General features: G+C 38.6%; 1 protein-coding gene across 9 annotated transcripts in view; it reads left to right on the forward strand.

Annotated features, from left to right (window-relative positions):
* Positions 1-19,214, forward strand: part of Ppp1r9a (protein phosphatase 1 regulatory subunit 9A) — a 294,415-nt gene that overhangs the window by 180,351 nt on the left and 94,850 nt on the right. For all 9 annotated transcript variants that reach the window (XM_048436978.3, XM_085684002.2, XM_048436982.3 and 6 more), the window contains exon 5: positions 6,964-7,068. In XM_048436978.3, the coding sequence (XP_048292935.3) occupies positions 6,964-7,068 (105 nt within the window). The remainder of the gene's footprint in view (positions 1-6,963; positions 7,069-19,214) is intronic.

A 19,214-nucleotide genomic window follows, 5' to 3' on the forward strand; every position in this document is an offset into this window, starting at 1 on the left:
GTAAAGAAGAAAATGAAGTCCATGTTCTGCGGCTAGAAGTTCTTCAGTTAGTGCCCCTTTGTTTACTTAGTGAAGTAAAGTAAGACTTGACATCTTCAGTAGTCCTGCTTCCCACAGGCTTGTTCCCTGTCTGGGTAGATGGCTGAAACTATGACCACAGCCAAATCTCGGAGAACAGCAGCTCTACCTTTTGTTCTGGCCATAGAGTTCAGCAGTCCTTATATATGTAAATGTGCTTTTCCTTCTCTTTTAAGTTGGCAGCTTTCACCTTTTCACTTACAGGATTCCCACTATTTATTTGGGACACATTTGCATTGTCTTCTTACTCTTAGGGACCAACATTACCTTGTCCTTTGGAACCATTGTTAACTCAAGTAAGAGTAATGTGAGCAGAAGCGCTGTGATGCTGGGGATGCTCCTCTTATAACTAAGTGCTTCTGTGACCAGCACGCCACTAGCACAACAGCGTGTAAACACCTTTCAGATGGGCAATTCTCATCCTGGAAGGACGGAGCAAGAGGCAGATTTCATCCTGTTACTTGGAGTAAATGGCATGTGGTTTAAATGTTCGGAATTGTTTATTTCTGTAATTTTCTACTTAATACTTTTAGACAGCAGATGAACATGGGAAATTGAAAGTAAGTTCACAGGTAAAGGGAATTTCTGCACAGCCTTGTATTTTTATACATTTTATTCATCAAGAGAGTATTTGTTGAATGCTTATATTGTGACAGCAGTGATCTGTGCTCTATGTATTTTAACTTATTTGCTCTTGCTAATAATAACGATTTAATATGCATTTTATTGCTTCTGTTGCGTATAGAAGGAAGCTAAAGTGTCTTATGTACACTCACAAGTAAGTGGCAAAGACTGACTATAATAAACCTAAGCCTCTAATTCCAGTCAGTACTTAAATAGCGCATTACAGAGCAATATGTAGTTCATTTGCACAATAGACTTTAAAGACATTTTTATTGCAATACGTGTGTGTGTGTGTGTGTGTGTGTGTGTGTTGTGTGTATGTGGAACTTATAAATGTTTTGGCATTTTTAAAATTTCAAGATGGGAGTCATGTTAATATTTTTATCTACAAATTATCAGGAACATCTCTGGTTATTTCTTTGAAACTAATTAAATAATGGTAACTTGCATTACTGTGTCAATGTATATTACATGCAAGTTAAATACTTTAGAAATAAATAGCTAAAGTGCTCTTATTCAATTAGTGATCCCCAGAACAGAACTCCCAAATGGCAGCTGCTGTATCCCATGAAGACTGAACATTGTGATATAATAGAATCTTTAGTAATTTGAGTGCCATGATGTAATTGCCGTTCAGTTTTTAATTTTTTCTTTCACCCTTGTCTTTTACAATTTATTTTACTTCATGTACATGTATGAATGTATATATGCCTGTCACCACAAGCATGTGTCTACCTCCAGAGGCCAGAAGGCATCATGTTTGCTGGAACTGGAGTTACAGTCAGTTGTATTGTGGGCGCTGGGAACTGAGCCCAGGCCATATGTAAAAGCAGCAAGTGCTCTCAGCTTTAGCTTCTTTCTGTGAGCCCTTTTTAAATGTTCATTGATCACCTGTATTTCGGCTTTTGAAAAAGAAATTATTTGGTGTATATTTTTTCTTTTTTGGGTTTTTTTTTGCAAGTTTATTATTCACTGGTGTCTCAGTGAGAATCTATAGAAATAAGTGGTCCATGCAAACTGCCTCTGCTATATAACTGACAGAAATGTCTTCTCTGCTCCTCCATTTTACCAAAATAAACAAACACACACAAAACAAAACAAAAATAATTACACACAACAAACAAAATTGATACGGAAGTCTAAACATAAACTTGTTAAAGTCTATATTTATTTCCTACTCTTAACTTTTTATCAGAACGGTTACTTTCCAATTCATGGGCCTACCCTGTGGCTCATGGACCATGGCCTTTTTCGTCTTCTAGTTTATCTTTAATGACCATCTAGGAAAGACTCTCAACTTCACGCTTCAATCATGGGACATATGAAACCTATTTGGCAATCTGATTTCTATTTCAAATTTAGTATTAAATTCTGTTTCCCCCTTTTCTCTGTTTCCATTTTTGTTTGTTTCTATGTTTGTTTTCTTGAGACAGGTTTCTCTATGCAGCCCTAGCTGTCCTAGAACTCTGTAAACCAGGATGGTCTCGAATTCAGAGATCTGCCTCTTGAGTGCTGGAATTAAAGGCATGCACTATCATGCCCGGCTTCTCTGTTTCCTTTAAATTGTACCAGAGACCATCATCTTGTGTATTGACTCTATTATTTATTACTTTCATGTAAAGCTGACTGTTCATCTTTTATCCTCATTTATTTTATCCATACATTCTCATCATGTTGTGGATTTCTTTCTATGGAGGCCACCGGCTTTTGTGGTTTTGTGGTTTGGGCTTTTGAGACTGTGGGTTTTCTGTGTATTCATTGGTATCTACTAGGCTCCGTTAAGAGGACCCTACCCAGCTTATCTCTGCTTATGCCCCAAGAGCCTTCTTTTCAAAGTATTAAGTTGTGTGACTCTTACAACAGTGTGCCCCAGTCTCATTTAGAAGTGCCTGCTCAGTTTTCCAGTTCTCAGGAAGATCGCGCTGTTGTCTGTGCCCGCTTTCTTCCTCGAGCCCCTGTCTATCTCGTTCAGGATAATAATTACGCAAACCACAGTGTATGAAAGTGCGCACGATGAGAAGGCTTCGACCGTTTTTTGTTTGTTTCCTACTTTTTGACAGTATACATCTGAGATGAGACCTTTAGCAGCTAAGAAATGACTCTTAAAGTAATTCATAGTCAAAAATCCAAGGTTTTGTACAAAATAGAGTTAAGAAAATTGTAGTGATGTCATTTAACAAAAGCAACTGAATAAACATGTGGACACAGAAGAGGAGCCATGCTCTCCGGAAGGAGGCTGGCAGTCGTGTACTATAAGAGTAGGAACAGAATTAGGGGTCTACATTTAATGCTTTTTAGGCTTTAAATACTTAAAACATTTTTTATAGATGAGATTCCTTTCTCACATATGTCTGGTGTCAAGAACATGTTTCTGATTTTTTTTTTATGTCATGTTGGTAACGTTTTAAATGCCATGTTCCCCTCAATGCATCACGCTTTTCTCAGTTATTTTCTCTCCTGTCTTGGAGACTTGAGGTTGCCGAGCTCACCTGGCTCTGCCTTCATTCCTTTCTCATTTGTTTCATGCTTTAATTTAAGATGAGGTCTTGCTGAGTTGTCCAGGCTGGCCTCAAAATCCTATTCTGCTTTTGTCTCCAGAATTATCAGTGTCACTGGACTGTGGCGCGCTCCCAAATTTAACTTATCTCTACCGTTATCACATTGTTTTGTGTCAGCAGGGACACAGGAAGTGAATTTGGGAGCAGAGAAATCCCCTGTGAGACTTCTTGTCTGCACTGGAGCATCCCTGCCCAGCTTGGAAGCATTCTCTGAAAAATCAAGGCCTGCTCCCTTCTTAAAGTCAGAAAGCAAATCTGAGCACTCTTGATAAGACAATGGAGAAAGCACGCAGAGACACTTTGTTCTCTGAAACAGTGCTTGCAGGAACATTGCTTCAGCCACGTTGATTTAAAAAAGAAAACTTCTCAAGCATCATGATTTTATCATTGGTAGGATAGGAGTCTATTCTGCAAAAGTTATTCACTGTTAGTCATTCACAGCCAATCAGCTATAAGAAAACAAAATTCGAGATGAAAAAATTATAGTTATATTATCATCTTCCAAAATTAAGTACATCTGACAAAATTTTAAGCTCCATATGAGGAAAGTTATGGAATTCTGATAAAGATATCAGATCTGGGTCTCTAACTGGAGTTATGTTCATGCTCATAGGTAGGAAGGATACTGTCAGGGGTAAGGCTTCTCCTCAGTTGTATCTGTGTATCCAGTAAAATTTCAGTGAATAATCTCATTAAGTTAATTTATGGATATTTTAGTTTCCTTCCCGTTGCTTTGATAAAATACCTGAACAGAGCAATGTAAGGAAGGAAAGGGGATTATCCTGACTCACAGTTCCAGAGAAACAGAGCCTTTCATCCTGGATGAATACAGCACCAGGCAGGGAAGGCATGCAGGCAGGAGCAGGAAGCTGGCTGGTCATGTTTCACGTATTTCTGACTCAGGGAGCAGAAAGAGTGACCAGGAAGTGAGGCCACGATGTAAAACTTGAAGCCCACCTCTAGTGGCTTACTTCCTCCAGCAAGGCTTTCCAGACAATGCCACCAGTTGGGGATCAGGGTCCAAGCATATGAGTCAGTGAGCAAAATTTCATATTCAGACCACAACAGTGAATGCTGATGAGTATGTTGTTCTATATGAAAGGAAAGAAACAAGATCCAAAATACTCACCCTTCAGTCATGACTGAAGGGTGAGTAAACGGGTTGGAAAGGGACATTATCTGCCTTCAAGATTTTCTTTTAAAGCTTCAGGGTTTAAGAAAATGTGGTATTTACTGATAATTAATAATAGATATGATAATAAATGATAGATCAACAGGACAGAATAGAGAACCCAGGAATAGACCTAAAGTTAGCATTGTGAATTGTTTGCAGTATAAAATCCAACTGGGTCACACCTTCATAATTTCAAAGAACTTATAATTTTTATGTATTAGTACCATTCTTAGGAAGATATTTTATTGTCGCATAATAAGAAACACTTGTGTTCATTCATACAACTAAAGAGAACAGACAGCTTCAGTTTGCAACCATAGCCACACCTGAAGTCCTCAGAGAAACTCAGAACACGTACAGCGGTATTTCTGTGAAGTCTGATCCCCGCTGGGAGCCATGAAATGCTTGTGCCATGATTTGAAGTCATAAATGCAGAAGAGAATTAGTCGTGTGTTAGAATGTTCCACCATCCCATGAGGGCATGAAGTTCAGTAACCCCTGCACAACTCTCCAGAGAAGGTGTAAAAGCCTGCTCCCTCCTACTGCTGCGTTTAATGCCGGCTCCCCGGTCAAGGCTACCACTGCCACCCCCATTGTCATCATCGTCTGGTCTAGAACCAGAATGGCAAAAATGGGGGATGGGATGAAGAAGAATACAAAGTACAGAAGGAGAAAAATAAAAAGAAAGAACAATAAACTGCCAGCAGATGTGATTGGCAGCAAATAATATTCCTGTTGTTCCTGAGATCACTCTGATGTCAGACATGGGGGTGGGAACCGGGCTTCAGCATGTTGGAGTCTCGCAGTGCCACAGTTTAACTGACTTTGTAAGCACTCTTGGTCGCTTCAGTGTGATGTTCAAATACAGGTGACCCCTGAAGAACATAAAAGGTGACTTTCATAAACGTAAAATAAGCAGGTCAAAGATTTTATTCAGTGCTCTAGTCATTTTAGAAAGTAGTAATAAAATAAATGTGATTCAGAGAGTGTTTGGGGAGCCAGGTATCTCAGCAGGGGTTGTAGCCTAGGGTTGGAGAGCTTGTCTGCCTAACTTGGGTTCCATCCTCAGCACACCTGCTTCCTTTGCCTTCTCTAAGGAACAAGGTAGGTAGTAATGTCTGAATAATAAAGCTGGGTGAGCTCTGAAACTCCATGACTGACAGCATATAAAAAGATCTGAAAATACCAAAGATTCTTTGACTCCCACACATTTGTTTAATTTCTACTGTGATTGAAACTCTGAGTCGAGTCTAAGGCTCATGTAGATAAAAATATATAGCAAATTGATTGTTTACATCTGTGTTTATAATAGCTAAATTTGAAAATTATGCATGTTTATTTACAAAAAGTAAATGCATAAAAATAATTTGATATAGTTGTTAAAATAAATTAGGTAGAATTTATTTTACCTGACAGCTGTGGTTACCAGAGGAAAAATCTCCAATTTAATATAGAGTGAATAAAGTAATGAGAGGTAGACTTTGTAATTTGTGAAGCATACATTTGTATTGTAAATTCATTGGCCAAACACACAGAAAATAGTTTGTGACCCGCTGTACTGAAGAAATACAGGCAATAAGATTATAGGAAAACATCTAAGGAGCATCCCCTTTTTTTGTAATGAATTAAAAAATGATTTAAATATTGCACAGTGCTCAAATTGATAAAGCTGGAAATTGGGTGGCTGAGTGTATGTTATCAACCTCATACCACATTATTCCATGCCCAAAGTGTTTTATGAGGAATAAAAACTGGCCTATATAAAACATATGTGCACATTTAGAAGTACTTACACTTTTATCAATATTAATATAATATGCATCTCAGAAGCATACATACATAAAACACATCTTTGAGTATATATAAGCATACGCATGTACACATATGAGCATTGCATATTAGAAGCACTGATGCAGTTCCTGCCGTTTTCCCTGGGGGAGGAGAGCAGTGACAGACACTAGGTGTTAGCCTGGAAGGGTGCGGCAGCTGTTTCTATTTCATTTAATTAGACACAAAACGTGGTGAACATCGGCCATGTATTATAGTTACCATTTTTAAGACTATGTGTGATAAACTGAATCCTTTCAATATTACTTTTCTAGCTTTCAGTGGAATTACTTTTTGTCGTGTCTGCATGTGTATGTACATTTATATATTTATGTGGGTATGTGTGCATATATGTGCACATGCTAAGAGGCTAAGAGAACAATTTCAAGTTTCATCCCTCAGGTGTTGTGTCTAGAATATCTCTTTGGCCTTGAATTAGCTAAACAGGCTTGGCTGACTGGTCAGAAAGCCCCAGAGATCCACCTGTCGACATTTTCACGTAGTTTCTGAGTGTCAAAGTCAGTTCCCTGTACTTGAGGAAAATCTTGTACTAACTGAACTGTCTCTGCAATCTTCAAAAGATAGCTTATTGTGTGGAAGGTAAATTTGGAGTCAGCAAGTTCTTGGTCAAGTTCTTTTCTTGGGAAGGCAGTGCATTAGCAAATGAGTTCACTGTGGGTGTTGTTTTCTCCTTTTCTCCAGGATCCAAGTTAATGACCAGATTGTGGAAGTAGATGGAATCAGCCTGGTGGGGGTCACACAGAATTTTGCAGCAACTGTTCTGCGAAATACCAAGGGCAACGTCAGGTAAGTCTGATGCTTTCTAATGAGCAGCTTGGTAACTTCATACTTTGATGGATGGCAATTTTCCCATAAATATTTATATTTACAATGACAATCTTGTCTGAATACTAAAACAGTGTGAACTCTGCTATTGCTAAGCTGTATCGTGTGCCTTACTGTTAACACAGCAGAATTGCCATGGCAATGGACTTCCTAGTCACCACCTCAGTAAATATTAATTTCCTCCTCAATTCCTTTTAACGAAAACAGTTTGGGAACAATTGAAACTGAAATGGATGCTCACACACCAGTGACATGCATTATTAGACAGACAGGCTGCTTGACTTGAGACAGTGTATTTTAAGAATCTGTTTATTGTTTTTAAGAGTCAGGCAGGGTCTATCTTTGATGAATCATATCTTTCTAACTTAATAGGACAGAGGGTCCAATCTTCAGACCTTGGAATTTCTATCTAGTGCTCTGGTTGTGAGAATTACGACTTTTACATAAGAAAGCCATTTTATACGATTCTGGTTGAACTTTGAAATCAGTTTACTTGATTGACATTTACGTTTTTTGAAAGCGCTGTAAATGTATTGCACGTTGCCAAAATATCATGAGCACTTTAAGGAGACACTATTTAGTGAGTGTAACTGTGGAAGCAGCTCAGTGCTTCCTCATCGAAATGAAACTGTCAGTCATCCTGAAAATACTGCTAAGGTGATGTCATTGAGCAAGGGCACACGTGTCCTCACGCAGCGTATTTCAGCTTCCAGCTTTGTCAAAGGAAAAGCATTGCCTTGAGGAATACAACCTAAACTGACCTGTAGGTGAGGCCTGCTTTTTCCCCTCAGTCCTCATGATGCCAGGAGTGCCCAATACCTCTGTGATGATGCTCTATCACTCTTTGGCTCCTCGGTAAATACGATGGATGTTCTTCAAGACTTGCTTGGAAACTGCTCACTAGACACCAGGACAAACTCAAAGAGTAAAAAGGATACACATTCAACTGGTAAGAAAACATCCCAGTTGGAAAAGTTTGAAAGGACGGTAGATCACACCTATTCTGTTTCCTTTCCCCCTACTGGCCAGGACATTGAGTTAATATTTCAATACTTGGAAAAGTGACCAGTGTCTTCTTAAGTGGTTTCTTTCTTTCCACTCTCTCCTCTTTTCATTCTACCTTAATTCAATTCAAGTAGGGGAACATAATTACAGTTTTCAAAATATAAAGTGCAGTTATGGAAAAATAAATTGATCTTTTGTTTATCTCAAATACATCTAATACAGAGGAGTAGAAATAATCATAGATCCATCACAGCTACCTCCTCTCTGACCACTTTCAGTGAGTCTGACTCTCTTCGGCCTGGTGGTGGTGGTCCCGTCTGGTGGCGCTTCTCATTCTGTTTCTGTGGTCTCCTGTGGCTCCAGGGCAGTCATCGTCCTTCAGGCCCGACTTGTGTGTGATTGTTTCTGAACCTCTTGTTGTCACTGTTTTCTGTTTGAAATGCTGTGTTCCACCCAGAACTGCTGCACCTTAGACAACTCTCAGCTCCTTTGCCCTCCAGACCTCCTCCCTGGCCTCAGGTGACTTAACTGATGGCCACCATCTTCACACCGCTGTTTTTCCTTGAGGTGACAGAGCATTCTGATTTCACCTTTGGCTTTGCAGAAATCGTGGTGCACACGTGGCACTGTCAGCCTCCTTTATTCCTTCCTCATTATTTAGCCAAGATCTGAATTTGCTGAAGTTATGTAATCCACAGTCTCAGTTGACTGCAAGAGAAAGTGCCATCATGGTCCTAACTTTGTAAGAATAACATGCAAATCTTCCAAATACACTTCTTAGTACTTCTATATGAAATATTAATTAGAAACTAGACCTTAATTTATCACAAAATAAGATATATATATATATATATCTTATTTTTTAAATATATATATATTTCTGTATTTATTTACTCTAGCATTTGGTTTTGTTCAGAACAAAATTCTCAGTAGGTAACCCTGGTTAGCCTGGAACTCTGTAGTTCCAGGCTAGCTTTGAGTCTGTGACCATCCTCTTATTTCTGCCTCACATTACTGGGTTTTAGGCATGTGCCTCACTAGTTCCATATTTCTTTATAACTAGAGACTTAAATGTCACATTTAATATTATTAAAATGTGTTTTTAGCTGTTGTCAGGAAAGCCTCTATTCTGATAGGCTTTGTCCAACCACAAATCACAGATCCTATAGAAATAGGTGGAATTCAAGGTTTTAAAGAACTAGAAATACAGGGCTTACAAATAGAAAAAGGGAGAAGAGAAAAATGGGGTTGTGATTATTTTTATGCATTAGAGAGATTAAATTTTATGCATTAGAGAGATTTTTGTTTCCTGAAAATTTACAGGAAAAATCTTGTCATATTTAAGTATAAGTCAGAGTCACACTGAATTCTCATGAGTTCACCCATAATTTCCGAGAACAATTTTTTCCTCTTTCTATGCTCTGTCTTACTAAGATGTGAATGATGATTCCTGAATTCATGAATCCATGGTATGGGTGAGAGTACCATTGTATACCATTTGCTTGTCTCCAGTTTTATTTTCATTTTGTGGGAAAGTCTGGTTGTTTGTCATGTAGACAAGGCTATCCTAGAACTCATAATGTAACACAGGCAGCCCTCAGACTCATCACAGTCCTGCTCCAGCCTCTTAAGTAGGGGTTACAGAAGTATGCTACTGTCGTGGTACTTCCTTGATGGGGTTCACACGTTCCAGAGTAGGGGCATGTGGATTAGAAATTTTAGGCAGAAAGAACAGAGATAGAGAGGCACAGAATAGAACTGGAAGGGCTATTTAGTGAATGCCGAATTATCCCACATTTATTTTCCATATGCTTATATACTCCAATCCAAAAAGGGAGGGAAGAACGCTAAAGACTGCTTTAACATGAGAGAAAGAACATTACCTCTTCAGTACCTGAAGATCAAGCAACTGTACTCTGAGTTAAGTGTTCTGTTTTTTAGGTAGGACATGCAGGGACCTAAGGTGTGGACCTTAGGCCAAGCATCCTGTAGGCAGCCACTCCCTCAGTCAAACCTCCTGTCATATCCCTGAAGGAGCAGGAATAGGCATGAACTCTACAATCTTTAATCAGGGTGGAAGGGGTCGACCTGTATGGTCCATCTTAATACCCAAAACACCAATTAATCATACCCTGAATCAAGATATCTTGTTAGTAACGACACCTTAGGTCAGACCTCTTGTCAATAACCTTGAAGGAACAAAAATAGGCCTGCACTCTCTGACCTTTAGTCAAAGTGGAACAGACTCAGTTCTGTGGGCTCTGACATGCTGCCCCTAATAATACTGATTGGCTGGTTGGTTGATTATAGTGCTGAGGGCTAAAACCAGAGGTGCATAGCCTGGTTGACCTTGAACTGCAGTTTCCTTGAGCTGATTATCAGCATTACCACAGCCAGCAGTGGTCTCTGTGCTTGTATTTTGTGGTCTCTTGCTAGCTCTAGATCACAACTCAATTTCTTCTTCTCTATAGAGATGTGAACAAGAGATTGAACACTTGTCTAAATTTGTGACATTCTTGGCAAAATAAAAGACAAGGTTAAATTCTATATCCAAGATTAATGGAAGATAGTTTGTATGACTTTCAGTCAATCTGTTAATATGTAGTGATTTCTACTTTCTTTCTTGTTACACAGATGCTTTTTACCCTTTTAAACTACTCCCTAATATTTTCTTCTAATAGATAATTATAATTATGGTTTAAAATTAATTTTGTTCTAACTAAACATGGCCCATCAAACACAATACATCCTTTAAGACTCTCTAAGAAAAATATTTAGTAAATCTGACAGAAATATTAACAGATGAATATGTAGATACCAAGCCTTGAATTTTTATTTTGCATAAGCAGACTCTGATCAGAAGAGCCTCCTCATAAGTTGAGAGCCATGTCGCAGGAGGAGGTGACATCCTGTTGGCTGTCATTCAGGTGATGGGGCTTTAAGAAACTTACATTTCCTCTATTGGCTTGCTTCATTCAACAATGAAAGTATGCTGTAATAAATACAGTAAATACTGTTCATCCAAGTTCAAAAGAAGAAAACAGTAAATTCATTCTATAATATGTATTGCAATGTGTGAACTAAGCTGGAGTTTGTCTGGACTGCTGAGGTGCTCAGGTACAGAGTGCCCAGAGCATGGTCCTGATCCTGGTGAAAACTGTGGTATGCACCACCAGGGGACAAAGGATCACTTGCAAATACATGTCAATGTATAATTCCCGGAAAAGACAAACCAGCCTATCAGAACTGTATACAACAGTAATCGGGTTCGTGACTTGCCTGGATTTCCTGTTTTGGTTGACTCTCTGAGTCAGTGTGAGTGGGCTAAGCTTGCCCCACAAAGCATTAATTAGCAGATTCATCAATCATCTACAGCAACACCATTCCCAGTGAGGACAGACATCATGCTGTGCCATGCTAGAGGTGCAGGTAGAGGTCCCAGGAGACTGAATGCAAGCTTTGTTTGAGCTGGTGTGTCCACTTCTCCTGTTCTTAGACACTGACAATGTGACTTTCTGGGCCCAAGACTCCTGCCAGGACTTAACTCCGGTGGCTCCCCTGTGACACAGTGTCTACATGGCTGGTTATATCTCACTAATACATGTGAATCAGCTCAAAACGCATCTTGGCCAAGTGATTTCTTATTTTACTGTGTTTACTGTGTATAAATCTTAGTTAGCCTAATGACCTTGCCATGTTCCCACCTGTCATTCATCCCACGACTCTGATGATCTTGTCCTTGTAGAGCACACTCTATTCTGCTCCCTGTCTTATCATTCAGAGCTGCATCCTCAGTCCATTGTTGTTGTTTAAATGTGTAAAGTGAATAGAAACACAGGGGCAGTGGAAGTAGACAGTGTCATTGGTATCAGTGAAGTACAGTAAGTGTGACCTTAGGACATTGAGGAAGAACCCTTCTATTTCTCCTTCCTTCCTTCCTTCCTTCCTTCCTTCCTTCCTTCCTTCCTTCCTTCCTTCCTTCCTTCCTTATTTATTTTTGAGGCAGCCTTTTTCTGTAGCTTTGGAGCCTGTCCTGGAACTTACTCTGTAGAACAGGTTGGCCTCGAATACACAGAGATCCGCCTGCCTCTGACTCCCAAGTGCTGGGATTAAAGGTGTGCACTACCACCGCCTGGCAGGGTTACTGCTTTTTAAGCAGATCAGAGTTGGAGGCATTCCCTGCCTGAAGACTGTCCTGATCAAGGCAGTCTGCTTAGGTGTAAGAACAGTAATGGAAAGTGAAGGAAATAAATAAATTGGAATATAGACCTCCAAAATCTCCTTCCTTCCTCCTTCTTCTTCTTTTTCTTTTTTGTTTTTGTCAGTTTTTTTCCCAAGATGTGGTTTCTCTGTGTAGCATCCCAAGCGGTCTTGGAACTCACTCTTTAACTCACAGAAACCCACCTGCCTTTGCCTTCTGTGTGCTAGGATCAAAGGTCCGGGCCACTACTGCCCAATTAAGTTTCATACTTTTTAAAAAAGAGATTCCAAAGTTGTTCAGGGCGAGAAATTATAATGTTCTTACCAACTATTTGGAAGAATGGGAGAGCCCTATTAAAAAAAAAACAAAGGAAAGAGCCAGGCAGTGGTGGCACACGCCTTTAATCCCAGCACTCAGGAGGCAGAGGCAGGTGGATCTCTGTGAGTTCGAGGCCAGAGTGGTTGACAAGAGCTAGTTCCTGGACAGGCTTCAAAAGCTACAGAGAAACCCTGTCTAGAGAAACCAAAAAAAAAAGAAAAAAAAAGGAAAAAAACTACTGACCTTTTTCTCGTAGCACAATAACTAGTTTATGATCAATAAGAAACCTAAATCCTAAATGTATCAATTAGAACCCAAAGATATTTTAAGTGAGCAAATATTTATAATTTTGACTTAATTAAACAATTGTGAAGTATAAGAAAATAATGGTAAATTGTACTAATTTTAAAACTTCCCTTAAAATTATCTTAAGTAAATACAATGTCACTTAGATGTATGTTTTTAGCACTGACTGTTTGTCTCTGTTCAGCCAATTGGGATGCTCTCCCTCAGAGCACACCCTGCTTCCTTTGGGAAGGGCTGAGGCTTCAGTTGGCTCGTCTGTTGGTGTTCTTGTTCAGTTCACATTTGGGCAGTCATGCTATGTGGACACAAAAGGTTATAGCCAGGAATATATGTATTCATATAAATACATATATACACAATAATAAGGGGAAAGAGACTGTGAATTTGAAGGAGAGCAGGGAGGGGTGTATGGGAGAGTTTGGAGAGAGGGTGGAGAAGGGAGAAATGTAATTAAAATTCAACCTCAAAAATAAAGCAAAACAAAAAGACAATGAGGAGTTGAGAGACTAATAAAATATAAACACCAATAAAGGTGATTTAAGTAAACTTTAAAGAAGAATTAGTATTTATAGAATGGTTTATGACAATTATACACTAGATTTAAAGCACTTATGATTCAATAGTTAACAAATTTATAGGGTAATAGCTTTAAAGTAGCCATATAGTAAGGTTTTAATTTCATCCTATTAAAATATGCATACTTGAGAAGGGCAGTTCACCAAAGGATATTTTGTTCTGAGTACATGCTGTGTCTCCCAGCATCACTAATCATTCGGGGACAATGTATTAGTTAACAGGGAAATGCTGCTGTATACTATCTCAGAGTCTGAATGTTAAAAATTTATGAACTCATGTATTGACAAGCACTGTAGATCAAGTAGAGCGTTTAATGGTGGTGGGAATATAATAGAGCTCACACAATTTGCAAGTTTGACAGCTTCTCTTTCTCCTCTTCTCCTCCTCTCCTTTCTCTTTCCTTGCTGTGTAAGTGAAGACCTTTAATTCCCAGTCTTCCTGCTTTAATTGGATACTTTTTAAAGCATACATATGTCCTCCCTGTCAGCTAGCGTTTCTTGTTTATGTACTCATGAACACTAAGACACATGTCTATACAAAGCACAAATACATAGGAACATTATTAATAATAGCTGAAAGAAGAGATAATTAAAATGTTCTTTAACTAATCATGCAATGAGCAAAATGTGTTATGTCTCAGCCAGTAAACTGCTTCATGGCCGTGTGAAAAATCAAAGTCCTGATAACCATCTCCATCCATAGGACTCTCACTGCCACTACACTGAGAAAAGCCAGGCATGTTGGGCAACATGGTGGCACACACCTTTAATCCCAACAGAAGCAGAGGCAGGCAGATTTCTGTGAGTTAGAGCCCTACCTGGTCTAGAAATCTAGTTCCAGGACATCCAGAGACACACTGAGTAACTCTTTCTCAAAAAACCAAAAGGTAGAGAGAAGGAAGGAAGGGAGGGAGGGAGGGAGGGAGGAAGAAAGGAAGGAAGGAAGGAAAGGCGAATCAGACACAGAAGCCAGGGTCAATTGGATACTTAATTTGTAATCTAAGAAAGGCAGAACTATAATTACAAAGCATGTCTGGATTACTAAGAACCACAGGTAAAGGGGCATTTCCATTACATGCAAAGAAGTCAGGAGTGTTTGGGAACTGATGAAAGTGTTCCATATTCATGCCATTGTTTGTTATACAATTGCAGTTATCAAAGTCATCAGATTATCCAACTAAAGCGTGGTCAGTCAGTTTTGTTAGATATATGTATAACCTCAAAAGACAGAACTAGAAGCTGTGTGATAGTCGCCATGATTGACCTAGAAAGTGTCATTGCACTGCATTATTGTGACTGCACTGGCGATGTGTGAAGGAGGTGAGCTCTCTAACCATAGTCTGCTTGAACTGAATTTCTTAGCAGTAATCTGTCTCTTTTATAATGCTGTGTGCTTCTATTTTTAAAGACATGTTATTACTATTGCCTTTTTTACCAGAAAAAAATACCATAAAATTATATGCATCTGGAACTTTTTTTTTGTTCAAACATGGATTTCTACATTTTTTTAATCTATAGCTATAAGCAGGACGTAGTGCATCTTGGTCCAGTATTGTATGCTGGACATGGTTTCCATGCTTAGTATTCCATTAAAAATTCTGTGATCCCAAACATCAAATTTTTATTTTCTCGTGTTTTTCTGTGATCCATCTCAAAGCCAATTATGTGAACCTCTCTACAGCATTGCCTTATAGCATAGAGAGTGTTCTCTTAGCTACAGTTGTGCAAGAGAGTACCCAAGACCTGTCATCTGCTCAGATCAAATATTTAATGCAACACTCTTTTGGTACTTAAGCTGATAAGATTGAGTCAATATGTCCCTCTCCTCATTCAAGAGAAGACAATCACACAAAATCAAACTTCCCAGAGCCAGGGGTCACTTGTTCAGTTGGCTGGGTATATGGATGAACAGCTGATCAAACAGACAGAGGTAGATCAATATGATATCACTAGAAAATTTGTTTATTGTTATATACCTAACTAATGGAGAGCCCTGAAAATGTATAGACTAAGAAAAAGTGACTTAAGATGGTGAGGGATAAAACTCATTTTTTTTCTACTTTTAGAAGTTAAAATATTATAAATCTTTTTCACCTAAAAACAGAAAACTAAAGAAAATATAGCAACAGTTGTAAAACATTTAAAAGTCATTCTGGGGGAAAATGACTAGATTCTATATGAATATTTGTTTAACGGTAAAATTGTGTTGCATTGTTTAAATATGTGAAGATATGCTGCTGTTTTACCTTGCCTGCCTAAGGTGCCTGACTGGTTTAAAAAAAAAAAAAAGCTGACTGCCAATAGTGAAGGAGGAGGTATAGGAGGAACTTCCAGGCAGGGAGAGTAAGTAGGAAGAAGAATTTAGACTTGAGAAGAGGAAAGAAAAAGCAACAACAGGGAGACACCAGAGGCCAGACAGACAGACATGGAAGAAGCAGGAAAGTAGGACATACAGAATGAACGAAAGGTAAAAAATACCAAGGCAAAATGTAGATGAATAGAAACAGGTTAAATTAAGTTAAAAGAGCTGAGAATTCATAATTAATCATAAGTCTCCATGTCTTTATTTGAGAGTTGGTTGGCTATATGTACAAAGTTAAAAGCTTAACCACTCAGCCATCTCTCCAACCGTCTTTGTGTATTATTGTTGCTGTTTCATTTGTTTGGAGATAGGGTCTCACGATCTAGCTCTGACTGCCTGGGAACTCACTATATAGACTAGATTAGCCTCAAACTCACAGAGTGTCCTGCCTATACTTCCTAAGTGCTGAGATTTTAGGCGTATGCCACCATGCACAAATTTTTTAATGTGTTTTTAAATGGACCACACAGTTATGCTTAAGGTGCTATTACTAATCTGTGAGAGTTGGCCATCTCAGCCAACAGCCTTGAAGTTGTTCTGAATGCAGAACTCTGAAGAAACTGCAACAGAGGCGCTCTAAAAGGCTGGATCACTTGGGCCTACCATTTTCATTGGTGTTTGGTCCCCTTGCTCTGAAAACACACAAACTTTCAAAGGTAAGATACATATCTGCATTAACACAAGTATGGACTGCACATTGTATGCAAGCCAGACAAAAAAGCTTTTGTGTATGTCTGTGTGTGTTATGTATGAGCAAGTAAAATATATCTCTCAACTTTATAAGTTTATAAGTTATTTGGACTGGATAAGCAAATATCTATCAAGTCATATGAAGGATGTCATGAGGGCTCTGTAAACAAGACCTCTTATATCTCATTCAGTCTCAGAGCTGTTCCCATGTCAAGGAATCAGCATATACATAACCTATCTTTTAGGTTTATTTGTTCATTATCTGTTGCCAAGATTTTCAGGGGTCTTCCACAGTCAAATTTGGTCTTTATTAAATTTGAAGGAATCCACACCCTTTCATTCCCTATGGAAGCAAAAGCATAAACTCTCTCCCAATGCAATACATTTTCTGAATTTCCTGTTAGTATTAAAACATCCCTAAGGTATCTAGACTGGTTTAATCCAGCAGTTCCTTACAGTCCCACGTCTCTCAGCAGCTCTCATTTGCTCATCAGCCATCAAAAATTCAGTCAACAAACATCAGACAGGATTCAGATACTCTGTATTTCCCATCTTCACATGGCTTATTTAATATTACTTTACTCTTTAAAGACTTTACTTAATTATCTTTATTTATGTTTTCCTTTGACTGTCTACACTAACATTCTTTTCTTAAGTACCTACACACACTTTAACCGGTTTAGAGTCTTTTCAGTCTGGACCTGTTTTACTATGCACCTGTAGCTTTCTCTAACTGTGTGAGACAAGTATTAAACTGTTAGGGCAGCAACTAAGCCCTCTGCCATGCCACTCTGGAAGTTGGCTGAGGTCCATAAGAACCGAACCTACTGTAACGAGCTGTGTACATGGGAGCTGTAGCTAACTGAGAATGCATTAACCACCCTGCTCTTGGAGGTCGGTGCCTGCACTTGTGGCAGATGCTTTCACTTAGCTTACTTAGAACACCGGCTGCACAAGGGCTCCGCTGCACATCAGCACCACGTAAAGGACATGTATCCTTTCTCTTTTTTATTTTTTTCCGCTTTCTCAATCCCTGTGTGGAAATTTGGGCCCCACATTGAGCACAGTTTGTAGTTGACTTTTTCTTTGAGCCACCAAACAGCTCCCAAATAAAAACACAGACTTGGTATTAATTATGTGTGTTCAGTCTTAGTTTAGGCTTGTCCCACTAGCTCTTTTACCTTACCTTTTATCTTTAACCTGTTTCTATTTATCTACATTTTGACTCAGGGCTTTTTGCCTTCCTTTCATTCTCCTTCTTCCTTTTCTGGCTGTCTGGCCCCTGTCATCTCCTTTTTTTTTCTTCTACGCAAGCCTAAATTCCTCTTCCTACTTTCCCTGCCTGGAACTTCTGCCTTGCTATTAGCCACTCAGCTTTTGATTAGAACAGTCAGGTGCCATAGGCAGGCAAGGGAAAAGGGCAACACATTTACTTCATTGAACAAATAGAGCATACCTTTACATTGTTAACTGCAGCATATCTTTACATAGTTATAAAGATTATAACTTTATAATCTTTATAAAGATTATATAAAAGTTATATATTCCACAACAAAGAGTAATTGATGCCCCCTCAGAGGACTGGAGTTTAGTTCCTAGCATCCACATGATGGTTTATAATCATCCATAACTCCAATTCCACAAGATCTGATGTTCTGACATCTGTGGGCAGCAGGCACATACCTAGTACATAGACATATATGGAGGAGTAACATTCAAATGCATAAAATAAATAAATCTTCTTTAAAAAAACACACATATAAGGCCAGTCTAGGCTTCTCTAAAACAGCCATTCTAGGATATGAGGTTTTTTATTTAATTTCTTTATATGTGTAATATGAGACACAAGTTCTGATAAACATGTATTTATGAAAATATAAATTCAAATATCAAGATTAATTTAGTGCACTAAAGACGTTAAGTATCTTATCATAGTGACTGTAATATCTCATTTTAAATCATCCTGTGCATCTTTGGACAATTCAGAGCAGTTCTTTTATAACAGGAAACAAAGATGCTGTCAATCCTTACAAACACATACAGATAAACACAAAAGAGGGAAGTAATAGGTCAAGCTGTGTTTCTAAATTGTGGATACAGTCTTACTTTAAAAAATGCTAAGACATCTACAGAACACTCATAGAAATAGTGATTTAGTTTAGCTAGATTGCAGAACACAAAGCCAGTATTTAGAACTCAGTTATAGTTCAACATTCTAAAATTTAAAAAATATTACATTTACTTCAGAAAGCACAAACTGCTTGGAGATACTTAATTGCTTAAGGTCTGTGATCTGAGAAAGTAAAAATTAAGAAGGATGTCACATGTTCATGGGCCACATGAGCTCATACTGTCAGGATGGCTTTTCAAAACAATTCCAGGTCAGACCCTGGTGTGCTTTCCTGGAAAAAGTGGCAGGCTGATTATAACCTCTATATGCAAACACAGAGGAAAGATACACAGAGATCAAGAACTTAAAACCTAGTTTCAAAATTAACTATGTAACAATGGTGGGAGTGTTGTATTGGTAAAAGTATAAACACGTCTGGGTGGCACAAACTTCAAAGTCTAGAAGTTATCTCACAAAGGTAAAGCAACTGATTTGCCACAGTGTAGTAAAGCAATCCAGTGTTTGCCAACAACAGTTTCG

This window comes from Myodes glareolus, chromosome 25, assembly GCF_982192425.1.
Source record: "Myodes glareolus chromosome 25, mMyoGla1.1, whole genome shotgun sequence".
NCBI classification, from domain to species: Eukaryota; Metazoa; Chordata; class Mammalia; order Rodentia; family Cricetidae; genus Myodes; species Myodes glareolus.